Raw genomic sequence first — 24,013 nt, 5'->3', positions numbered from 1 at the left:
TTATGGTAGTCTTTTGAGTTATTCAGAGGGGATCTCAAATGACACATCCCAAATCTATATCATTTGTCTTTTTCTTTTATATATCTTAAAATATATCTATGTATTTTGAACAGTGATCCCACTACTTTATAAATGTACTTTGTCAGATTTCCCGGAGTGAATCGTGCTTTTGATGTGGCGCACTTAAATTTAGTTAAGTTCCCGCGGTTTATTTTTGCGTACATGTTATCCTTTTCTCACACTATTTTTATTCATCGTACCAGAAAAGAATGTTTGAGAAAGGAGAAAACAAAGTTGTCTTTAAATATTTATATTTTCCCCCCAAAAAAACATTATAATGGAAACAAGTCTTTGGTGTATCTGATCATGAATCGGACTTTTGACGGACATGAGATGAATACATGGCAAACTTTATGTTGGTGTTGTGTTCATAGTAGTCAACAAACAATTTGAATCATGGCTGCATTTATTTAACATTTGTCACTTTCAATTATTAGTTTGAGCTTGAAAAAAGTAAAAAAAAAATAGGGGTGTGCGTTATACACAAATAAATATGGTATATCCTCCACACCCTATTCACTTTTTTAAGCCCTGACCAATTTTCATGCCTCACATAAATGACTTCCCTTCAAAAAACAGCAAAGTTGGCAAATGATCCCCTTATAACACTCTTTGATCACGTGTGCTCTTGAAACTAACACTCTTTGATCACATGTGCTACTCAAACTTGGTGGCCAGAGGAAAAAAATGATAATGAAATGACATGTATATTTTTTGCAAAATTGGAATACTACAAAATGCAGTTGTAACTCCATACATTTTTGGAGTAAATGAACTTCCTTTTTTAAGTATAGAAACATTTCAGTTAAAACTCCGGTATTTACTGAACGTGTTTTTCATTAAAATCAGTATTTGAAAAGGCAAGTTGCCCCTTTCAACATGGCCGCCACGTAGGCATGTCATTTGATCACATTGAGCGTGCGTAAAAGGTCGGCCATTTTAGGTAGGAAAGCAGCAAATACACGGAGGATCTAAAACAGATCGGTTGTGAATGGTAAATACACGAAGCAAAGCAAAAATGATTCAGACATATTAAACTATTCATTTGAATTGTCACAATTTCAAATAAATTAACATTGTTCTTTCGGATTCAAATTTATTAAAAGTTACATTTGGTTTGTCAATTTCGATGAACGTCCTGAGTTTTGCCGCTAGTAAGCAGTTTTGTATTGAGAGCATTGTCCCGCTGCTTTAAAAATACAATCGAGGAAGAAAAAGACGGAAGTAGTAATAATTTGAAAACAACAAGACTCCAGTATGACGACCGTGTGGACTCGAGTGTAAAACTGTGCAAATGTCGAAGTAGTTGTCAAAACAGATGTCAAAGAATGTATCATCGAACTCTCTAGGGCAATGGCGTTGGACGAGATGGAGCAGCGACCACGAAACCAGTTGGAAGATGATGGCGTAAAATACTTTGTGTAGTACAGCCAAGGTCTGCCTCCACCCATCTAAGTACATCATGCACAGGGTTGGGTAGGGTTACTTTAACTTGATTACTTTCAATTACTTTTGGATTACTCCAATACCAGATATGCTAATAAAAGACAAAAGAAATTAATATGAATAAAGTTATGACTCACAACACGCGGTAAGCTTTCTCTCCTGGCTTTGATCTCTTTGATCTCCGGCAAAACTAACATAAAATGCGACAGAAACAAAATGAAAATAAGTCCAAACAGCTTGCCAACATCATTTTTGCCGTTCCATGTATTCCGTTACTCCCCAAGCCTGCACAAAATGTAGTAATTTTATTCATATTTAGTTTCTTTTGTCTTTTATTAGCATATTTAGTATTGGAGTAATCCAAAAGTAATTGAAAGTAATCCAGTTAAAGTAACCCTACCCAACCCTGATCATGCATTATACATTCCTAACGTGGTCTTCATCTTATTTGAATAGCTAACGATAACTTTTAATGGAACAGTGTGCACTATTTAACCACTATGTGTATGGTGTTGTGCACCCGAAAACGAGTGCTAAAAAGCACAAGGAAGAATACAAATTACGGAAGCTCACTCAGTGACCAAATCACAATGTTATTTTCCCTATTTTACTGCTAAGCTTTTTGCAAATAAATAAAACATTTAAAGAAAATAGGAAAGAAAAGAAGAGGTATAAAGGGAAACAGCAAGTCAAAGAAAAAAATAAATAATGGAAAATAAAAAATGAAAAGTAAAACAGATAAAAGCCAGAAAAGGGAAGAAATAAAGGGGGAAATAAATTAAGAAAAATAATTAAAAATAAGAGACAAGAACAAATGGCAAACAGTGGACCTTTTTTCCTCGTTGTTCTTAATATTTTCAGTCTTTTTTGTGTTGGGCAAAAAAAAGCGTTCCGACCATTTTCTCAACCGCATCAATCTTTCTCATTCCACTTTCATTTCAAAAGAAACGGCTCGCCTCTCCTTTACACCTAACACCAACCATATTAAATGGATGCACGAGATATTAAACAATAAAAGCGTCAAAGTTCTGAGCGCGCTGGAGATTCAGTACACATCACATTGTATATTGACATACAAACTGGAAAGAGGAAGCGGATTTGTTTTACTTTCGGGTGGATGCTGGGTGACCTCTCACAACGCCACACGCAGGTAGCGGCGGAAACAAGCACTGCAGTAATGTCCTGTACTCGGAAAAAGGTGCAAAAAATAAAAAATCTAACTTACAGCAATGTCTGGATATTTTTCGACATCCCGGAAAAAATGTCCGTATCTACCGTTTTACGTGAGTCGTATGGGCGTAAGTAGGGGAGCGTCCGTACTTATTATATAAATTATTGCAAACGCCATGGTGTGTATTTGTGCTACGTATCTTTATCAGTCAGAAGAAAACTTTGTCAGTTAATAAAGAGGAGTGTATCAAAAATGTGTTTAAAAAAAATCAACTGTTTCATTAATTATTAAAATAATCGTTAATTGCAAAATAAAAATAGTCTCACGACTGAGGGTCATTGATTAATTATTGTTTTGTTCCCACTAGGGCTGCAACTAACGATTATTTCAATAATCGATGAATCCGTCTTATTTTTTTGATTATTTGTATTGAGAAAAAACCCACATTTTTACATTCTTCTTCTTTATTCAAATATTAAAGTTTCGTAGGGATAGAAAATTACTAATATATAATATACAACAATAAAAAATCCAATTGTTTGTCTTAACCCATAGACAATTCTACACACAAAATGTAAGATTTTTTTTTTTTTATGTACAGGAACTCGAGACACCCTATGCCGGATAAAAGTGCTACTACAAGTTCGGCGTCAGATGAAGAGGAAAACCCCACAATAAAATGGCGTCTCGGGTCGCTCTCCATTGGAACAAAATGGTAGACAAGCATCTCCCTTTAACATCATGGCAATTGCACAGTTATTTGCATCAAATTAACATGCCCAGTGGTGCTACATCGCACTGCACAATGAATCAATGATGAAATTTGTTGCCAGCACTTTTAATAACTTCTTTTTATCGATTAGTTGTAGCAGCCCTAGTACGCACCAGCACGAATCCTAACTTCCTAGCGCAGCGCCAATGAAAGGGAGGAGGTGGTATTACAGCATTTCGGTCTCGTACGCTGATTCGAGCGAAAAAAATCGAATAAAAAGGGATTAAGAGGGGATTTATGTGAAAGTGGTAATCTAAAACAAAATCACACTTTGATTGTCTAGAATGCTTACAAAAAAACAAGGGCCACAATTAAGACTAACTGCAGTGACAATAGTCACAATATTCTAATAGCCTTCTCTACAACATACAAATAAATAGGTAGAGTTTTTTGGGGAAAAAAAACAAAAACAAGACTTAAATGTAATAAATTAGTAGTTGAAGAGATATTTTTAATTTTACAACATAAAATACACTGGTTGCAAAATAATACACAATCCTATCTATCTCCCATCTTGCCAATCTATTCATATTGAATGTATTAATATTTATTTATACATGTTTCTGCAAATGCAATTGCACAATTTCCTAGTGCGCTTAAAATTTAGTCTTTTATTCTATGTTTAGGCAGCACGGCAGCGCAGTGGTTAGCGCATGTGCGGCACAGTTCAAGTCATGGGAACCTCCTGCGTGGGTTCAAATCCAGCTCCAGACTTCCTGTGCGGAGTTTGTATGTTCTCCCCGTGCTTGCGTGGGTTTCCTCCGGGCACTCCGTTTCCCTCCCACATTCCAAAAACATGCATTTCAGGTGAATTGGCTGGTCCAAATTGTCCCTAGGTGTGAATGAGCGAGTGAGTTGTCCGTCCCCGTGTGCCCTGCGATTGGCTGGCAACCAGTTCAGGGTGTCCCCTGCCCACTGCCCGATTATTGTTGGGATGGGCTCCAGCACCCCCGCGACCCTACTGAGGATAAGCGGTGCAGCTAATGAGATGAGATGAGATTCTAATGTTTATCTTGAGAAGTCGCGTCTGTTATTCGTGTTTTTGTGAACGTTGGTTGATAGGTTGGATACCTTAACCACCAGGGTCATAGGGACACTATTTCCTGTGGTGTGTCTTGGGCAAGTAAAGCCTGGTGGCCTTCATTCCTCTCCAGGCCAAAAATGTTTCCACCCAGTCTTGAACTGGGGCCTTAAGCATGTTGGGAAAATATGCTAACCACTGCACTACAGAAACCATAGGGATGTCATTAAAACGATAAGTAAAGAATAATGTAACCACCAATTTTTCTGTGGTACCTGGTACAAAATGACCCGTGTCTGGTTGGGATCCTGGTCATTCAACAAATATAGCCAAGTGTTGAACATGCGACCAAGCTCATCAAATAAATCAATGATTCAAAAACCAATCAACGGTTTCTCTTTTTAATGGAGCTTGAAGCTTTACTTTCTTTCGAAAAACAAATGAATACTTGACCACTTGTGTCATTTCTTGAAAAACATCCACACAAACATAAATAGATGATTGATATAACAACATACTTAATAGATGGTCAATGAAAATATTTTCAAAATAATACAATGGAATGTTGAGATTGTCATTAGAATTCAGTATTTATGTCAAAAGTGGCTAACACAGATAAACCTGACAGACTATTGCCCCTAGAATGTTCATGCAACATTTTGTACAGTCAATGAAAAAAGTACGAGTATTGTCTGGAAATCTACACTCCATGACAAAACATAGGTCATTAGTTCATTCCATGATACATATGATTTATGTTCGGCATGAAGATGGGTCTTAGCCTAAAAAGGGGAGAACAGAGTGAGGGAAATACTATATTTATTTGTGTATAAGCACACCTCTAATAATTGATTACAAATAGGTATGACAGAGTATTAAATCCATGTCCTTCAATATCCGATTCATTATCAGATACACCAGAGTTATTCCCATCGCGGTGCTTTTTTTCCTTCTTTAAAAATTTGTCTCTGGTACTGTGAAATAAAATTGTGTTATAATGAGATAAAATCAAATGCGCGTTATACACAAATAAATACAGTAAACCTGCCCTTGTGAATTACAGATTTTCATAAAACGCAACACCTCCAACACTCGATATTCCGTCGGAAATCTAACCAAACCTTCCCCAGTCAAAACATTTTATCTTTGGGTCTATACGTTACATGTAGGTCCCCCTTTTTTGATTCAAAATGGTGAATTTCTTCTAAAGGTGAGGGGTTTTCCATGCCTATAATGCTAAAATGAATTCATGTAAAGCTTTGGTAACACTTGTTTTTTCACGTGACTCAAAGCTTTAACATTATTTGGGAATCTGATCATTAACTGAGCAGGCGAAGTTTCTCACCACTGTGGGGCCTGGTGTGGCTGTATGTCAACAGATCCTTTAACAAAAACAAGCAGACAAAACCTCTCTCGCCAGTGTGGTTTTTTGTTTATGTTTTGAAATTGCAACTATCAGCAAAGGTTTGGCCACAAACTGAGCAGGCAAAATGTTTCTAATCAGTGTGAGTTTTTGTGTGTGTTTTGAAGCTTCTACAGTTAGCAAAATGTTGTCCACACACTGAGCATGTGAAGAATTTTTGATCAGTGTGGCGTCTCATGTGTGTTTTCAAGTAACACGTGCGGGTAAATTTTTCACCACAAATTGAGCAGGCAAAAGGCTTCTCACCGGTGTGGGTTCTTGTATGTATTTTTAAGTGCCCCCCCTGAATGAATGTTTTACCACAAACCGAGCAGGCAAAAGGTTTTTCGCCAGTGTGGGTTCTTGTGTGTCTTTTTAATTGCCCCGCCTGAGTGAACTTTTCACCACAGACTGAGCAGGTGAAAGGTCTCTCACCTGTGTGGATTCTTGTGTGCAATTTTAAATTACCCTGGTGAGTAAATGTTTCGCCACAAACTGAGCATGGGAAAGGTTTTTTACCAGTGTGGGTTTGAATGTGCATTTTTAAGTGCCCTCCCTGAGTGAATTTTTCCCCACAAACAGAGCAGGCAAAAGGTTTCTCACCCGTGTGGGTTCTTATGTGTATTCTTAAGTTGGACCGCTGAGCAAATTTTTTCCCACAAACTGAGCAGGTAAAAGGTTTCTCGCCCGTGTGGGTTCTTGTGTGTGACTTTAAGCATCCGCTCTGATTGAATTTTTGCCCACAAACTAAGCAAGTGTAAGGTTTCTCACCCGTGTGCAATCTTAAGTGTATTTTTAAGTTGTGATCGCGGGTGAATGTTTCACCACAAACCGAGCAGGTGGATCGTTTCTCCCCTGAGTGGACAATCATGTGTCTTTTCCAACTGGACTTCAGTTTAAAGGTTTTTCCACATTGGATACACATGAAGGATTTCCTGTCAGTGGGACATGTCGGCTGTTCTCTGACATCAGTGTCAGCCAAGTGTGATGTGTTCTCACCATCTGAAATTGGAGCCATCCAGCTGCCTGCTTGTGAGCTTTCACACTGCTCATTACCTTCTCTTGTCCTGTATGGATTTGAGCTGCTGATTGGAGTATCATTCCGTTGTTTCTCTTCCTGTTGATGTTCAGTCGTTCGATGGGCTTCAATCACAGACAACTCTTGAAAATCTTCCTCCTTTTTAATGTTTGGTAGGAGCTGCTCAACTTCTCTAAACTGAAGAGCCTCCAAGTATTCCTCTTTTTTCATACTAGGCAACTTTGACTCCTGGCTCCCAGAAAGAAGATAATCTCCGCTGGCTTCTGCAGAAAGCAAACACATCGAAAATCAGACTTATGTGATTTTTATGTACATTTCTTTCTTTTCACACATTTAGTATTATCAAATATATAAAATGTTATGGATTGTCCATATTTTTTCATGGAAATTGTGTAGGTTATTCCCTGGCAGTGGTGGGGACATGGTACATTTTTTTAAAAAAATCCCATAATATAGGTGAAGACAAAACAATGATTAAGAAGGAGGTGTCCCCTGTATCCATGCCAAAATGTCTTCCTCAGGGCCACCACCACCCTAAACGAGTACACAAAACGGAAAACATATCTTGCGACTTTTTTATTTTTTGTTGTTGCTGCTGAACTTCATTGCAGGAAACTGTGAATGTACATTGTAACTTATTTTGGGGTGTTTGACGCTGCTAAAGGGTATTGCACTTCTTTTTATTGCACTAGTTATACGGTACACCACTTTTTTCATTCACAAACATTGCACTACTATTATTATAACTTGGGACAGTCTCTAAGCACTACTGTAAATTGTTTTTTTCTGCCTTATTCCTGATAGTCTTATACCATTGTATGTCTTTCATCTTTATTATACGTTTACCCTGAAGTGCCATGTCTAATCTCGTTGCATAGAATCATTCACAATGTTATTATCAATTACAAAGACAATTATATTCAAATTTAATTCATTAGCAATCTTATTTCTATGAAAAATTGTACTCGTCATGGAATCAACAAAACTAAATGTTGCAGTTCATTCAAGGAGGTCGGTGGTTCGCGCCCCGGCCGAGTCATTCCTAAGACTTAAAAAGTGGTCGGCGGCGCCCTCTGTTGGCTGCGGCTGCATCGGCTCGCTACAACGGGTCAGGTGCAATCGACATTTCGTTCTGTGTACATTGTTACACAGAATGACAATACAAGGAAATTATTATTATTATTAATATTATTATTATTAATACCAATGCACCTCAGCAGACTCTCTAACATCTAAAGGACATTTATTTTTACCTATTTTTATTTTTTCACAATGGGAGTGGGTTTTAAAAATATCTTATTTAACTGCAGAATATAATAAAGGAACCAACAAGGGATAATTTTGCAGAAAAGTGATCAACCTGCTTTGATGAGCCCAACTCGAAGGTGCTTGAAATCAGCGTTCGGCAGACTTGGTTGTTGCTCGTTTTCTGGCGTCCCACAAATTTCATCCTCGTACTTCATTTCTATTCTTGCAGACATTTTAGGATTAAAAGCTCGATTTTGATCTTGAGTCCAACTATTGAGTTATACGACAACAAAACGCTTCTATTTTGTTAGCTGTCTCAGCTAAAACAAACTATTACAAAGCTAAAATAAAATCAACCGGCGTCTTTCAACACTGGTAAAATGTTACCAGACACAAACACAAAAATAATTGTAAAGTTTGATATAAATATCGTTCTGGGTATCGGATGTACTCAAAAGACGATATTAGATCGCGGTCATTCACTTTCGATCCATTTTAACTGCGGTCGCGTAGTCGAGTGGACTCAGAGAAGTGTTACCGGAAACAAGTGACGTTAAATACCGATGTTGTAGAGCAGCGCCACGAAGCGGGAGGCGGTGGTATTAAAGCAACACTTAAATTTGGGTTCTATCCCGCCCGTGTTTTTGGTTTGATTTAGGCAGTTTTCCCAACATTTTCGGAGCCAAGGCACTTTTTTTTTAAAATAAAAAATCTCTAGGCACACCAGCGGCGTCACCAGACATGAAATTAAATGATCTGCATTTATATAGCGCTTTTCAAGTCAATGACTTCCCAAAGCGCTTTACAATGTGCTCCACATTTCCCAATAGCGGCCTTGTATTGCAGCCATGTAAGACGCTAACCTGCTTATTGGGGGTATTAGGGGTTCAGTGTCTTACCCAAGGACACTTCGACATGTAACACGGACGAGCCAGGAATCAAACTGGGATCCCTTGATCCCAAGACGAGCGCTTTACCTCCTGAGCTACTGCCGCCCCAAAACATGAGCATATCAAAAATATAGGGGGCACAACTATTTTTATGGTGGGCACAACTATTATTATTATTTGTTTCGGGGCTGTAATTTGGGATTTATCTATATCTTAACACATTTTTCAGGTTTTACTCTTTACACGATATATATATTTGTTTTTCTAGAAAAAAAACCTTTAAAAGAGTAAAAATTAACTGTAACTTAAACGTCTTAAAAACGTTTTTTGTGGGGGGGGAGATAAAAACTAAAGTCAGAAAAATAATGTGCAAGATCTTTACTGTATTTATATTCTTTTATATTTAATTATTGTTTGCAGTACAATTTGAAACGGTTTTATCAAGCAAAATAGGTTATTAAACACACCGTGCTACCTCACAACCTGTCACCTTCTCACAGTTACTCTGCTGATCGCTGGAAGAAAGCAACAATATTGAGCAATCGCGTGCTTTTTTTGCAAATATAAGGTTGGGCAAGTTCCTGCAGCACACTAGACAAGGTCACACTGCACACCAGTGTGCCACGGCACACTTGTTAAAAAACACTGGTCTGAGGAATCAAGTAAGGTGGATGAAATCAAATTTTTGTGTAGATGTTGAATTCTTAAGCAAGAGTATATCAGATACATATATAAATAAATACAATTATAAGAATGTTTTGACTTTTGCGACTACAAATCTGCTTTCGCCATTTGTGTAAAAGTTTTTGAAATTGACGACCCATTTTTCCTTTTTTTCAAAGCCTTTGAGTTATATTAGCAACCAGTCTGTTTCAGTCAAAATAAGAGACCCCAAAAATAAAATAATTGTACTCGGTGTTACATATAAAATATCAAATGTCTGGTTCCCTTGAGACAACTTGCAAGGATACGAATAATGAATGATAACAATGATCATTATTTAATGAAGTAGTTTCGGTGGGGTGCGTATAGTATATTATTTTGATTTCAACGAGGTCGAGTTTTATTTCTACCAAAGTTGCAGCACAGCGCTACTGCAGGAAACGGGTGGCATTACAGCATTCTTTTCTGGTTAGGTTATCTCATTGAACTATGTTTTTTCTAAAACAAATATAAAAATAAGGCTGTCAAAACTATATTTCTCAAGTGGTGATTGTAAAAATGAAAGAAGAGCTTGATGTTGACTTGTTTATAATTAATTTCCTTGTATTTTGTACAATTTCTGTGGCTTCATTGACATTCACTGTTTTCATAGAAAAACTGGAATTTCATTTTGACAGCAACTCTAACACTTAACAAGTAAGACTGAGTGCTTTACAAAATAAAATAAGCATATTCTATTGGGGCATATTCTTAAAGTCTGAGCTTTGAAGAAGTCGGAAATGCAGAGGAAAACAAACTTGTAGTTGATTACATCAGAAAGTGATGTTAAAAAAATAATAATTTTACAGTACAAGCAAACCGCCAGTCCTTAGAATTATCCTAGACACGATTCTACAACATTGATGAAATCAATAATTTAACAATGAAATGGTAGACTCCAAATCTCTTTTCTCCAACAGTTTTCAAATAAAATGTGGCTAAAACCACAACAAAAAGAGGCATCAACAGCCAAAAACATTAAAAGAAAATCAACTAATTGGTTATTTTAAAAAGTTTTTAGCAGATCCATTTGTATCTTCTTAACTAAAAAAAGTCGCAAATTAGCTTTTGATTTTGTGTCATATCCACATCTCAGTAAAACATTTGCGATACTTGTATTTTTTTCCCATTGTGCTTCATTCAATATTTCAACAGTCAGATTTTCTTCTTGCATCAAACCACCTAGGTCGTCTCTCTCCCGTGTGTTCTCATGTGTTTATTCATGTTGGACTTATGGGAGAACATTCTAGCGCAAACTGAACAACTGTAAGGTTTTTCCCCCGTGTGTATTCTCATGTGAGACGTCAAGTGTGACTTCTGAGTGCACGATTTACCGCAAATTGCACAGCAATACAGTTTTTCTCCCGTATGCGTTCTCATATGTGACGCCAGACTGCGTTTTTGAATGAAGGACTGATCACACACGGAGCAAAAAAATGTTTCTCCCGTGTGTGTTCTCATGTGCGATTCCATGCTTGACTTATGAGCAAAGGTTTCCGTGCACAAAGAGCAAAAAAAGGGTCCTTCTCCGGTGTGTGTTCTTGTGTGTAATGTCAGACGGTGTTTATGATAAAATGATTGAGTACAAAGAGGACAACTGTAGGGTTTTTCTCCTGTGTGCGTTTTGACATGCGACAAGAGGCGAGAATTTTCAGAGAACGTCTTGTCACAGATTGAGCATTCAAATGGTTGTTCTCCGGTGTGCGATTTCATGTGTAACGCCAGTCGCTGCTTCTGAGAGAACATTTTTGAGCAAATGAAGCAATGAAAGGGTTTTTCACCTGTGTGGGTTCTAACATGTGAGATCATGCTTCGCTTCAAAGAGAATCTCATAATGCAAAACGGGCAAGAGAAAGGTTTTTCACCAGTGTGAACTTTAATGTGTGTCGACAGATGTGACGTTTGTGAGAATGTTTTCGCGCACCAAGAGCAACTAAAGGGTCTCTCTCCTGTGTGCGTTCTCATGTGTTTTGACATGTTGGATTTATTTGAGAACGTTTTCTCGCAGACTGTGCAACAGAAAGGTTTTTCTCCAGTGTGTGTCCTCATGTGTGCAACCAGATTTTGGTTTTGGGTGAATGTTTTACCACAAACAGAACAAGTATAAGGGTGTTCGCCAGTGTGCGATCTAATATGTTGACGAAGATGTCGGTTTTGGGAGAACATTTCCTCACATATGGAACAAGAAAAAGGTTTTTCTCCCGTGTGAGTTCTCGTGTGTGCCATCAGGCTTCGTTTGGTGGTGAATCTTCCATCACAAATGGAGCAAGTGAAAGACTTTTCTCCTGTGTGCGTTTTCATGTGTGATGCCATGTGTGACGTCTGGGAAAATTTCTTGTCACACTTGGAGCACCTGTAAGGCTTCTCCCCCGTGTGCGTCCTCATGTGTTTGACCATGTTGGATTGATTTGAGAATGTTTTGCTGCATAGGGAGCAACTGAACGGTCTCTCCCCTGTGTGGATTCTCACATGTTGCACCACTTGCGCCGTGTGAGAGAACAGTTTGACGCAGAAAGGGCATCGCAGTCGTTTTTCTTTCGTGAATCCTTTCCGTCGCTTTCGAGAAGTCGCCTTTAACCGTCCGTTGTCTAATTCAAAGTCGATGTCGCTGTCCGATAGCGGAGCCAAGAGGTTGGCTTCCGGGGGAGGTTCTTCCTTTCTGCCGCCAAAATTTTGCAACTCGATTTCAGCGTCATACTCGCGACTTACTTTGACGCCAGTAGGTGGCAGCGTGCTGACTTCTAACTCCTGGTCTTCCTCTTTAATACAGAGGGGATGCGGTTCATCGTCTTGGTCTATGACCATAGTTGGCTGTACATCCTTCTGGTGTTCTTTGGAGCTGAACAGAAGATCGTTTTCATCCTTTTTTAAATGCAAGGGTTTTGAATCATCATAATGGATTTTGGAGCTCTTCTGATGTGGCAGAGATACAAGTTGTTCCTGAAGGATTGAATTCTGTTGGATGTCTGCAGGACACAAAAAAAGTGGTTTGAGATTAGAATGACAAATAGAATTGTCTTTATTGTCATTGATAACACCTGAGACATTGTTTTTAATGAAAAGACAAGGTTGACTCTTATTTTTGTTTAGTAAAGGAGCATAGTGCGTTATTTAGCACCTCGTAGTGGTAAAAAGTAATATTCTATTATAAAAACTTATATTGATTAAAATGATAACAAAAAACACAAGAACAGTTGTATAATTTGTAATACAATGCAACGCAGCAGAAGCTTGCCATTGTACTGCGCTGATTTGTCTGCGATCCATTACCCCAGGTCGACTTTTTCCGAGAGAGCAAATTATCATGCATGGCGGCTCCTATTTCCTTTCTTTCCAGCTCAAATGAACAGCACCCAGATAGCCACGTTCCATTAACCCTGGTCGACTATCGCTTACAGCAGAGGCAGAGTGTGTTATTTTCCGTCAGGGCCACTGAAGTGTGCAGTTATGACCCGCTTAAGATAAACTGCAGTTTTTTCAGCCATCCATTATCCCCGGTGAACTATTTTGATGATATTATACTACATTGAGTAGAAGAGAGAAAATATGTGTTGTGTGTCTTATTTCACGGTTCTTACAGCTTAAGACAAGTTACATTTATGACTTTAAAATACTTTTTTAATGCCTTTTGAAATCAAATTTAAGACAGAGTTGACAAAAAAACAAAAAAACAAAATTGAAACAAACAACACAACAAAATCACCACAAACATTAGATACAATTTTTAACTAACGTTTTTTTTATTCAAATTTTGGTCCAGTTGAAAACTTTCCATCTAAAATATATAGCATTCTTCAACGTTTTAGACATGAAAAACGATAAATCAAACGGATGTTTACACAACATCATGGATCCTGAGTCAAAACTGGGAGATAACCACTCATTCCAAAGAACTCTTCTTCTACATTCATGAAGCATTTTTATCGTGTTGCATGAGAAACGACTTTACCAAATATTTTTAGTTCAAACAAATATTAATCTTATTAATGTGTTCACATTTTTAAGACTTGCGAAAATTTAATTTCAAACACTTTAATGCTAATTAAGGCTTTATTTTTAGAATAATGAATTAAATGCCTTTTAAGACTTTACAAGGATTCGCGGTGAAGGATTTTATACAAGTAACATTTATTGAATGCAATGAAGATTTTTCACAGAGAAGGCTTAAGTTCAATAACAGGTCACGCCGTTCCGAATGTGAATGTTTTGTTTAGTTCTGTTGATAACGGAATTCTGACGCAGATGGCAGGCGATGTTTGGAGAACAAAGCCCAGATGACGTGGAAACGCGCAGGGATGTTTTGACCATGACAGACATCGAGGAGACGAGGTGGAGTCCACGTGGGGAGTCTATGGCCCGCCCATGGGAGGAGCAAACACGCCAGCTTAGGAGAAAGACGAGGGTCGAGAGAAAGGCGGAAGATCGGAGAAGATCGCAGAACGGGAGAGACAATCGAGAGAAAAGGCTCGACGAAAGCTCGAGGAACAATAATTCGGCTAATTCGATGAAATTCATTTAGTTTATTATTTAAGAATATAAATCTGCCCCCGTGTGGAAATGCCGGTCTCTTGTCCGTCTTTTCACAAAAAGAAACGAGCATGCATTGTAAGGTGAATGAGGGTTATGTTTGGTTAATGGAGTCAGATAACTCATTTGAACAATTTGGTAAAAGATACATTTCTTAATGTATTTATTTTCTAACAGCGGGAACCCTATATTTCCCTTTGAAGCGTGCCTTTATGGCTTACCTTAAATAAACTACACAGTTGCGTCCACGATCCGTTTTCCCAGATAGACTATTTCTGAGAGTGGGGGCCGAGAGAACATTTTGGGTCATGTGTGGCGGCTCTTATTTCTCTTTTTTCTGCCTAAAATGCACAGCGCTGGTGCGGCCGCGATCCATTATCCCTGGTCGAAGCTGTTAAAATTGGGAGGGGATATCACTTCGCGGATTTTTGCATATCGGAAGGAATTCTGGTCCTCGTTAACCGCAATAAAAGAAGGATTACAGTATTTAACTTTATGGTTACTGTTTGCCTTGTAATATTTACTTAAATGTCCCTTGCATGCGTGGAAGTTGCGTGTGTGGAAAGGGGCGGGGTTTGATGGAAATATTTATTCATATATTTTCGTGTTATAGTATTTGAAAAACGTTACACGTTAAAAACAAAAATAAATGACGGACCTCCTCCCTTGTCCAGCAGTTGACGTCGTTGCTCGATCCCATCCTGCGTTCTCCATAGCTTCTCTTCGGATGCAACTTGTGTTTTTTCGCACATATTCACGAGTTGTGACGCTCAAACTCGTACTCGATCGACGCAGAGTCAAATATTGACGACAAACGCGTCTCTTTTGTTAAGCTGCCGAGCAAGCTAGGCTTGTCAGAGCCGCTTGTCTATTCTGCGCATGCGCTTATTGTGTTGCAGCTAATGGCGGACAGTAAAACTCAGCTCAGACCTCCCCCGCATTTTTTTTTTTTTTTTACTGACAGTTTGACTCAACTGAGACCGACTGCGAGCTTTTAGAACCTTCAAAATTATTTTTAAAATAAAAGTTAATTCCGAAGAGGATTTTGGGGAAACGCGATAGGAGCCCAAGCGAGAACGGCTTCAAGTTGTGTCGAACAGAGGAGGTTTGATATTAAATTAAGCCAAGCCAAGTCAAGTTACATTCATTCGTATAGCCCTTAATCACAAAATATCTCTAAGGCATGCACAGGTTACAATTACACCATCCCCTGATCTTAAACCAACATGCAGGCAAGGAAAAACTCAAAACCTCATTTAACTTTTTATGATACAACTTTAAATGAAACTTCATTGACAGTTCATAACAATAATATTGATTATGAGAATCAATATCTAACTATTAGTATTATATGTTAGTATAAACCTGGAATCCACCTTTTCATAATTCAGTAATCGCTCTCGTGTGGACATATTAGGCATTGTCCCAGGTATTTAGAATTTACTACTATTATTTTCAAACATGACCAGTGCCCGACATCCAAAGTAAGCGGGTTACTCTGAAATCAACCACTTACTTACATATTGCCGTATATACTCGCATTGAGGCCGACCCCCTTAAAACTGCATAAAAATGTAAGCCAATTTGTGGTTACAACACAGTTTACAATGGCAATCCAGGATTCTGTACATATTTAAGACTTTACAAATAAAATGAAATAGAATACTGGCAAAAATGTGTGATTTTTACAAGGAACTGATTATACACTGCCTTAAATTTTATGTGCTTCAGAGAATACTGCAAAAGAGTGCAAAAATAAGAATAATAGATTTTTTTCCATACATGGGTAATATTGTTTTTATTTTACTGTTTTGTGCGCTTGTTTGGGGGGGTAAAGAACTGTGTCTGAGCCTGTTGACCTTAGTTTCAGCATCTAGGCCAGCATCTCAAAAAGGTCTTGGTGAGAAGAATCCCATCATACTTTCTTGTCGGCTCTGGTGTGGTAGGGAGATATCCCCTGGACTGGGCAGAGAACAGCAACTGTTTTTAGCCTGTGTTGATGACTCTTTGTAAAAGTTGATATGAGTTACTGACTACCTTTAAACACGTTTGAGTGTGCCAAGTGGATTAAAGAGGAAAAGCTGAATATCAAACTTACAAAAGTCTTAATCTACAAAACCTTGTGTGTCTTGTGTCTTGCAGACGTCAAACTATCTTCGTCCTGGGTGGCAGGAGACAGACTTGCCTGGTGTGAAAAAGGGGAAGGACTCGGAGCTGGTTCACATTAAAAAGGGGAAGCAGTTACTACCAAACATTAAAGGGGAGGAAGATTTTCAAGAGTTGTCTGTGACTCAGATCCATCTGAAGACTAATGGCCAAAAGGAAGACGAAATTTGGAAGGAGACTCTAATCAGCAACTCAAGTTGACACATAAAATTAGAAGGCAATGACAAGGATACTGAAAGCTCACAAGCGTAAAGCTGGTCGGCTCCAATTTCAGACGGTGACGACACATCACACTGGCACTGATGTCGACGAACAGTCAGAACTTGATACGCCTGATGCTAAATCCTGGAAATATTCCCAGTGTGCAAGTACTTTTCCATCCAAGTCCGATTTCAAATGGCATAGGCTCGTCCACACTCGCAAAAAAACGCATCGCCCTGCTCCATTTGTACAGGAGGTGCAATTTACATTTAGAATATGCAGAGGGAGAAGATGAAGAAGGGGCTTGTAGGAGAAGGAATAAAGACAATGTCACTAAACGGATTGTCAGACTTAAATAAAAGACCTAAACAAAAGATACCTTTACGATTTTCGAGGGGTAGAGGACGTTTTGATAGAATTTATGGTGTGGAACAGTTACTATGATCCATAATGATAGGAAGCGGTAATGCACCAAAGTGAAGGGTGCCAACCGCCGGTAAATTCCAAAAACAGCGGATCAATTCTACGCATTCGCATGTTGATACGCATAGGCAAAACTGATCGTGTGAATGGAATAGTTTTTTATATTTTATTTTTATTTTTTATGAATATTGCTTTATTTACTTTCACACAATGTATCAGTGGCAGACAAAAAAAAACTCAAAATGTTCTCTGTGTGGTAAGACATTTAGTAGAAACAATTTTCTTAAAAAGCATATGACTGTCCATATGGTTGAGAAACCTCTTGCCTGCTCCTTTTATGGTAAAACCTTTGCTACGCGAACACACTTTAGAATTCAAACAAAAACCCAAATTGATGAGAAACCTTTCACCTGCTCGATTTTGGTCAGAGATTTGTTTACAGATGGAGTTTAAAAATATGCACGAGAATCCACTCGGGTGAAAAACCTTTTACCCCCTTAATTTATGGTCGACAATTTGCTTGGAAGTATTGCTTTTACATACACAATAGAACCCACACAGGTCTAAAACCTTTTGCCCGTTCAGTTTGTGGTGAGAAATTCTATCAGGGTGAGACTTTGAAAAGAACCCACACAGGTGATAAAACTTTTGTGTGCTCAGTTTGTGGTCAAAAAGCCATGCCCAGTGTGACCCTCAAAGGCCACAGAGGGACCCACACTGGCGAGATACTGTTTTCCTGCTCAGTTTGTGGTTGAAAATTCCTACAGAAATTGCACCTAAAACGTACACGGGAGTCCATACTGATGAAAAGGCTTTAAACTCCTCCATTTGTGGTAAAAGATTCCGAGAGTCACAACCGTAATGTTCAAGCAGCAGCAATCACAACAGGTTAACATGATCAAATATTTGCATTTATATTTAAGAAATTAGACCTAAAACTGGAAGTATAAATGAATCGTTTGCAGATTAAAGTGAACTCTGGCTACATTCTCTTAATTATATCTAAATGCGCAGGAAAATTTGTCAACTTGTTTTAATCAATGTATGTAGGTAAAAAAATAAAATCAAATTTTCTTGTTGTTAGACTTCAATATATACTTATAGAATGAAATACTGTCTATATGCTGTAAACAAAGAATAAAACAACGCAACACGTGCTTTAATCTTTCTGTTTTTCTCCATCTAGAATAATACATGAATGATTGAAATTGACTTTGAAGAAAAGTATGCTAACAAAAATGCAAAGCTGCGTGTAGTATATTATTTTTTGTCAAGTTATTGTGATTTCTATTTCAATTAAATAAAAGCATTTGTACACAAAATTAATTCGTGTATTAATTTACAATTGTTTAATTTTTTTTTATTTTGGCAGTTTTATTCTGTAGTTATGTAATGATTAGTAAAATTATTTAATTAAAAAATGCATCCTTACGCTTATGAAATAGGTGACGTGTAGGGAAAAGGAGATGACGTATTTCCAGTGATTGCTTGTATTCCTTTGCTAAACTCCGGACGAAGCCTGGCCATGAAGGACATCGGGCCAATTTCATCACCCTAAAATATTTTTTTTACCTGCACTGCGTCGAGTTAATAGAAGTCAAAACTCACTTCTGCGTCTTGTTTCCTTAGGCCAGTTTCCGTGCAGTTCTAAACTTTCTGGGATCGATTTTGTTAGCTTTACCTAGCCTAGCCTGTTAGCCTAGTTGAATTTGCTGACATCGCATTTTTTTTGTTCATCCCGAATGCGCTTACCACTGCAAAAAAAATTAAGAGCAAAATCTTCTTTTTTTTCAACAATTGGACTCTGTGAGAGCAAGTAAGAATTTTGATTCCCGTGAAAATGTGCGAAACAACAAAAGTCAAGTATGAAGAGGAGCGACATAGTCGACTGTCGGACGCTTATTGCGAGCAGTTTCATGTGGTGTTGAACAGAGGAGGTTGGTTCATTTCCCTTTTCCGTTAAATTGTTGGTTTTGTTGCCACATATTATTGGGTTTGATTTTAGGTAGTCCTTCGATTATTTAATGTTTTTGTCGATTACAGATTATTTTTCGAACAGGGTCTCTACGCCTACAAGTAGTGGTGGCCTTAAAGGTTGAGTGTAAACAGGTATTTTTACCTCAATATTATTTAAATAACATTGGAAATATGGCAATCAGAGCTCTAGTTTGACTGATGTCAAACGTTCAGGGCTAATTTAAGACCGCAAATCTTGACTGATGTACAAACAAAGCGTGTGGGGAAGGGGTTTGGGTTGATATAATGAGATGCCTTGGACTCGTTTGGGCCAGAGAATGAATTATTGAATGAATCGTCTTTATTGTCATTATACAATAGTAGAACTAAAATTAAGGACCTCTCCTTTCAGTACAAGAAGCGATGTAGTGAGCATCGAGTTGAGCCAGAACTCCATGATGATTAAAATACAACAGTCGGTTTCCACAAGTTGTTGCTCCAGGTCATCTGTCTCCTAGGTAGAGGAACTGACGTTGGTGAGAGAATGGCTCAACTCTGCTTGTAGTTGAGAGTTGTTTCGTAGCCGCAGCCGCAGCTTTTGCTTTCTCTACCGACGCTGCCTCCCTCGCTTCACGGCCCTGATAACAATCCACTGTGCACCCGGTGATTGACCGAATTTTTTGTTCTCGTGTCGAACGACTAAGAGGATGGGCTGCCGCACCTGGCCAACAAAGTATAAAGTCACCAAATAAATTTCCATTTTTACCTTAAAGCAATTGCCTTTTGAAAGTGTCGTCCTCTGTTGCTATGCGCTATCCCCCCATTGCTGCAGGTCTTTACTTTATTTCTTTGTTCACGTATTTCATCCACCTTCTTTGTCGTTTTCGTAACATGACGTTTGACCCTCTGCTACAACGATTTGGTTCCACTTCAAGCAAAGTGGATAAAGTTGTAACCTTTTGGAGATACATAGTCCAACATTTAAATAGAATAGAATAGAATAGAATATACCTTTATTCTCATTGTTACAAAATGGGTTAACATATTGTGACAACGAAATTGGGCATGACACTCCAGTTTTACACATTCACAGTGAGGTATGAGCCAAGAAGATAAAGGAACAGAGAAGATAAGGTTATAAAACAAGGGGGATAAGGCTATAAGTATAATTTACATGGTATTTACACAAGAAATGTCGGCATGTGGGATGTTACATACAGTGTTGTCGTGATACCGTTGGTATCGTAAGGGTTGTGCAATATTGCATTGGTGCAAAGTCATCATAGTGCAAAAAAAATAGTCAGCATATGCATTGGTGCAAACATAGACATCATAGTGCAGAAGAAGGAAATGGTCGGACATTGTGCAAGGTGAGCAGTAAACGTAGTGCAGTCGACATGTGCACGAACATAGACATGAGTACCATTATATTCGTATGAGGTAGTGTTGGCACGAGTTTTCAGTTTTTTTGTGCGGTGTCTGTTTTGAGCAGTGAACAAACATAGTGCAGACAGCATGTACGTGAGTACCATTTTACATTCGTGTGAGGTAGTTTTTTGCAACAGTTTTCAGTTTTTTTGTGCGGTGTCTGTTTAGGGTGGTAATGGCTGTGGGGAAGAAACTGTCTCTGAGTCTGTTTGTTTTTGCTTTGTGTGACCTGTAGCGCTTGCCACATATCACATATTTTCCAATTTAATACTCATTATACATGTACTGTTTAAAGATGGCTCCCTTGTGGAGTCAAGAGACACGCAGGCTACGTGAAGTACATTGTACTGATATATTAACTCATCTACTCGTATATTACTACGTGCATCATTGTTTTCGACCATCCCCGAACGTCACAAGACTGACAAGCCACAAGGTTGAAATGACTTTGGACATTACCCATTACGAGGTGGCCCATAATACATGGTATCATCATTTTAATGTGACACAACTTTGATCGACAAAATACCAAGAAAAGCAGCAAATGGGCTAAAGAGTGGAGGTGCAAAATGGTCTCTCTCCCGCATGCGTAAATCGAGCTCAAGTGTCCGTTGTCTTTGTTGTTCTGGATTGTAAAGGACCCAGTGGCTTTCTCTGCCATTGCTCTTTTTCTACCCATATTTGTGCGTTGACAATTATTAGGAAACGTATATACAAGGGAACCCATGTTAAAGTGCACCATTTGTTTGTAATACATTAATCAGTGTTATTTATAATATGTATTCTTGTGTTTTGCAGATTTCAGTGAAAAATATAGTCCTCCTAGTTCGCACGTGCAGGAGTTGCCTGGCGTGAAAAAGGAGGAAGACTTGGAGCTGATTCACGTTAAAGAGGAGGAAGAACTTCTACCAAACATCAAAGAGGAGGAAGATTTTCATGAGTTGCCTGTGACTGAGGTCCATTTTAAGACTGAAGATCAAGTTAAACATGAGGATAAAATTTGGAAGGAATCTCCGAGCAGCAGCTCAAGACAACACATGAAAACTAAAGCCGGCGACGAGTATGGTGAAGCATCACAAGCAAACGAGTGGTTGGCTCCAATTTCAGATGGTGATGACACATCAGACTCAGCTAACACTAATTCTGATGAACAATGGACACGTCACACTGATGGGAAATCCTACAAATGTGTTCACTGTGGGAAAACGTGTAAATGGAAGTCTAATTTAAAAAGGCATTTGATGGTCCACACAGGTGAGAAACGGTTTACCTGCTCAGTTTGTGATAAAAGATTTGCTCTAAAGGGACACTTAGTGAAACACATTAGAACCCACACTGGTGAGAAACCGTTTACCTGCTCAGTTTGTAGTGACACATTTGCTGACAAGGAAAAATTAACATTGCACTTAAGAATCCACACTGGTGAGAAACCTTTTGCCTGCATAGTTTGTGGTAAAAGATTTACTGACAAAAGAAACTTAACAACACACATAAGAAACCACACTGGTGAGAAACCTTTTGTCTGCTCAGTTTGTGGTCAAAGTTTTGCTGACAAGGGATACTTAACTGCACACACAAGAACCCACACCGGTGAGAAACCTTTTACCTGCTTAGTTTGTGGTCAAAATTTTGCTCACAGGAACTCTTTAAAATATCACATAAAAACCCATACTGGTGAGAAACGTTTTGCCTGCTCAGTTTGTGGTCAAAAGTTCAGTCAGAAAGGAATGCTACAAACCCACACTAGAATCCATTTTGATGAAAAACATTTTGCCTGCTAAATCTACTTTGTGGTAACAAATTTCCATGGAAAACTAAAACTAAAAGTACCAGTTTTGCTGTTAAAGCAGTAATGTTCAGACAAGCTTACATGATCACATTTTTTCATTTATATTTCAGTAATTGCTGATACAACTAAAAGTATTACGGATTTGTTTACTCATTGTGTCCCGTATACGGTGGATGTCAGTTGGACAGTTACCTGTTGGCCAAACATTGTTGACAGGTAGTAACTGCAATGTTTTGTCATCCACTTGCCCGAATACGAATTGTCCGTGAACCACATTTTAAATGGATAAAAAGGGGGGATTAAGGGTGAATGCCAGTATTGGACAGTTTCTAGGTTGACAAACATCGACGCTTCTAAAGAATGATCCTCTTCAGTCTGCTTTGTGCCCTTCTTGTGTTGTCCAAACGACTTTGTTTTTCTGGTTTTGACGAATATCCTTATGTGTGTACTGCTACAGGTATTCTTAGGCTGTAATTTAGCAAAGAAACGCTTCCATTCAGCTGCCAAAAATCGCCAGGTAGAATAAAGAAATGAAAAACAAGCCATTTGCTGTCTCAGGTCGCTTTTGGTGATGAATTCAGTAAATCTGCTTCCAACCACATAGTGCACTTTATGATTCTTATCTGGAATCATCTGCCCGAACTAAGCAATGTGCTGAATTATTCTTGTTTTCTTTTTCAACTAACATTCCACAAACCTTGTCCCGGACACAGCCAGATCTAGAGCTCCCGCATCATCTACGTTTATCTTTCTATTGCCTGTTATTATTGTGGCCTGTGCGTGTGTTTTCATTATTTCCTTTTTTTCTTAGATAACTTTGTATTAAACATGCACAGAATTCCAATTTCATTGAGTATTTGGCTGTGTGTGTCTTGATTTTTTGTAAATCATGGACCTCTAAAAACGGTAGAACTAATTCACTTCTAATGTCTTGAAGCCAAATTTCAGATTATGAGACAGATTATGAAGTTTTTCATTACTTCTGGTCTAATTATCTAAAAACAATGTGATGCTCTGAAAGGCGGGACTATTTTTAAAATAAATATTTCATTCGTCAATCGTTTATTTATCCATTTATCCGAATAATTTATTGAGTGCTAAATTCGCCCAACTTGTATATGTCTAGACTAGAGCCACGGGTTAAGGATTAAAATTAAATCTGGCTAAAATTTGGAAGAATTCCTTTTTAATCCACGTAAATATGCACAATCCATTTTAACTCTTGTGCAGTTTGTTGGCCTGGAGAAGGATGGGCGCCACCAGGCTGTACTTGCCCGAGACACACCACAGGAAATGGTGCCCCAAACGACCCTAGTCTTTATGGGATCCAAACATCCATTATCTGCACCACTTATCCTCACTAGGGTCGCGGGGCTGCTGGAGCCCATCCTAGCTATCTTCGGGCAGTGGGAAGGGGACACCCTGAACTGGTTGCCAGCCAGTCGCAGGGCACAGACACACAGTGACAGGCAATTCGATTGCTCATTCACACCTAGGGACAATTTGGACCGCCCAATTAACCTGACATGCATGTTTTTGGAATGTGGGAGGAAACCGGAGTGCCCGGAGGAAACCCAAGCAAGCACGGGGAGAACATGCAAACTCCGCACAGGAAGGTTGGTAGCTGGATTTGAACCCATGACCATAGAACTGTGTCGCACACGCGCTAACCACCGCTCCGCTGTGCTGCCGGGAACCAAACAAACAGTGAATAAAAAGTGAGATTGAAATTGTGCTTTTTGGTATTTTAACTCCATTTGCTTTCAAGTTTG

General features: G+C 38.6%; 3 protein-coding genes and 1 long non-coding RNA gene across 4 annotated transcripts; 2 read left to right on the top strand and 2 right to left on the bottom strand.

Annotated features, from left to right (window-relative positions):
- The first annotated feature begins 1,285 nt into the window (after window positions 1–1,285).
- On the top strand, window positions 1,286–17,931 carry LOC148366284 (uncharacterized). The gene is made up of 3 exons (XR_015850570.1): window positions 1,286–1,495; window positions 3,279–3,392; window positions 16,421–17,931. It is a non-coding gene; the product is annotated as an uncharacterized LOC148366284 (long non-coding RNA).
- Window positions 4,858–8,681, bottom strand: LOC148366286 (uncharacterized). Its single transcript, XM_088336748.1, has 2 exons — window positions 8,272–8,681; window positions 4,858–7,174 (listed from the first exon to the last, which is right to left on the bottom strand). Exons 1-2 carry the CDS (start codon window positions 8,390–8,392, stop codon window positions 5,967–5,969), a joined length of 1,329 nt encoding a protein of 442 aa, XP_088192874.1. The 5' UTR covers window positions 8,393–8,681; the 3' UTR covers window positions 4,858–5,966.
- On the bottom strand, window positions 9,707–15,151 carry LOC148366285 (uncharacterized). Its single transcript, XM_088336714.1, has 2 exons — window positions 14,937–15,151; window positions 9,707–12,717 (listed from the first exon to the last, which is right to left on the bottom strand). Exons 1-2 carry the CDS (start codon window positions 15,028–15,030, stop codon window positions 10,934–10,936), a joined length of 1,878 nt encoding a protein of 625 aa, XP_088192840.1. The 5' UTR covers window positions 15,031–15,151; the 3' UTR covers window positions 9,707–10,933.
- A 629-nt stretch (window positions 17,932–18,560) lies between the features above and the next one.
- Window positions 18,561–23,085, top strand: LOC148366283 (uncharacterized). The gene is made up of 2 exons (XM_088336764.1): window positions 18,561–19,005; window positions 21,251–23,085. Exons 1-2 carry the CDS (start codon window positions 18,909–18,911, stop codon window positions 22,231–22,233), a joined length of 1,080 nt encoding a protein of 359 aa, XP_088192890.1. The 5' UTR covers window positions 18,561–18,908; the 3' UTR covers window positions 22,234–23,085.
- Window positions 23,086–24,013: the final 928 nt, after the last annotated feature.

The sequence above is a fragment of the Urocampus carinirostris genome, chromosome 5 (genome assembly GCF_059441175.1).
Source record: "Urocampus carinirostris isolate Australia breed hairy pipefish chromosome 5, RoL_Ucar_1.0, whole genome shotgun sequence".
In the NCBI taxonomy this organism is placed as follows: Eukaryota; Metazoa; Chordata; class Actinopteri; order Syngnathiformes; family Syngnathidae; genus Urocampus; species Urocampus carinirostris.
Note: the sequence above shows the minus strand (reverse complement) of the source record. Positions and strands in the feature narration are given on the sequence as shown.

Bases quoted from the DNA above. Each gene is read 5' to 3' on its own strand.
- LOC148366286 (XM_088336748.1), bottom strand. From the start codon at position 8,392: ATGTCTGCAAGAATAGAAATGAAGTACGAGGATGAAATTTGTGGGACG. The intron at 7,175-8,271 runs GTTGATCACTTT...TGCTTTCTGCAG, and splicing joins AGTTGGGCTCATCAAAGCAG to AAGCCAGCGGAGATTATCTT.
- LOC148366285 (XM_088336714.1), bottom strand. From the start codon at position 15,030: ATGTGCGAAAAAACACAAGTTGCATCCGAAGAGAAGCTATGGAGAACG. The intron at 12,718-14,936 runs GTCCGTCATTTA...TGTGTCCTGCAG, and splicing joins ACTGCTGGACAAGGGAGGAG to ACATCCAACAGAATTCAATC.
- LOC148366283 (XM_088336764.1), top strand. From the start codon at position 18,909: ATGTGCGAAACAACAAAAGTCAAGTATGAAGAGGAGCGACATAGTCGA. The intron at 19,006-21,250 runs GTTGGTTCATTT...TGTGTTTTGCAG, and splicing joins TGTGGTGTTGAACAGAGGAG to ATTTCAGTGAAAAATATAGT.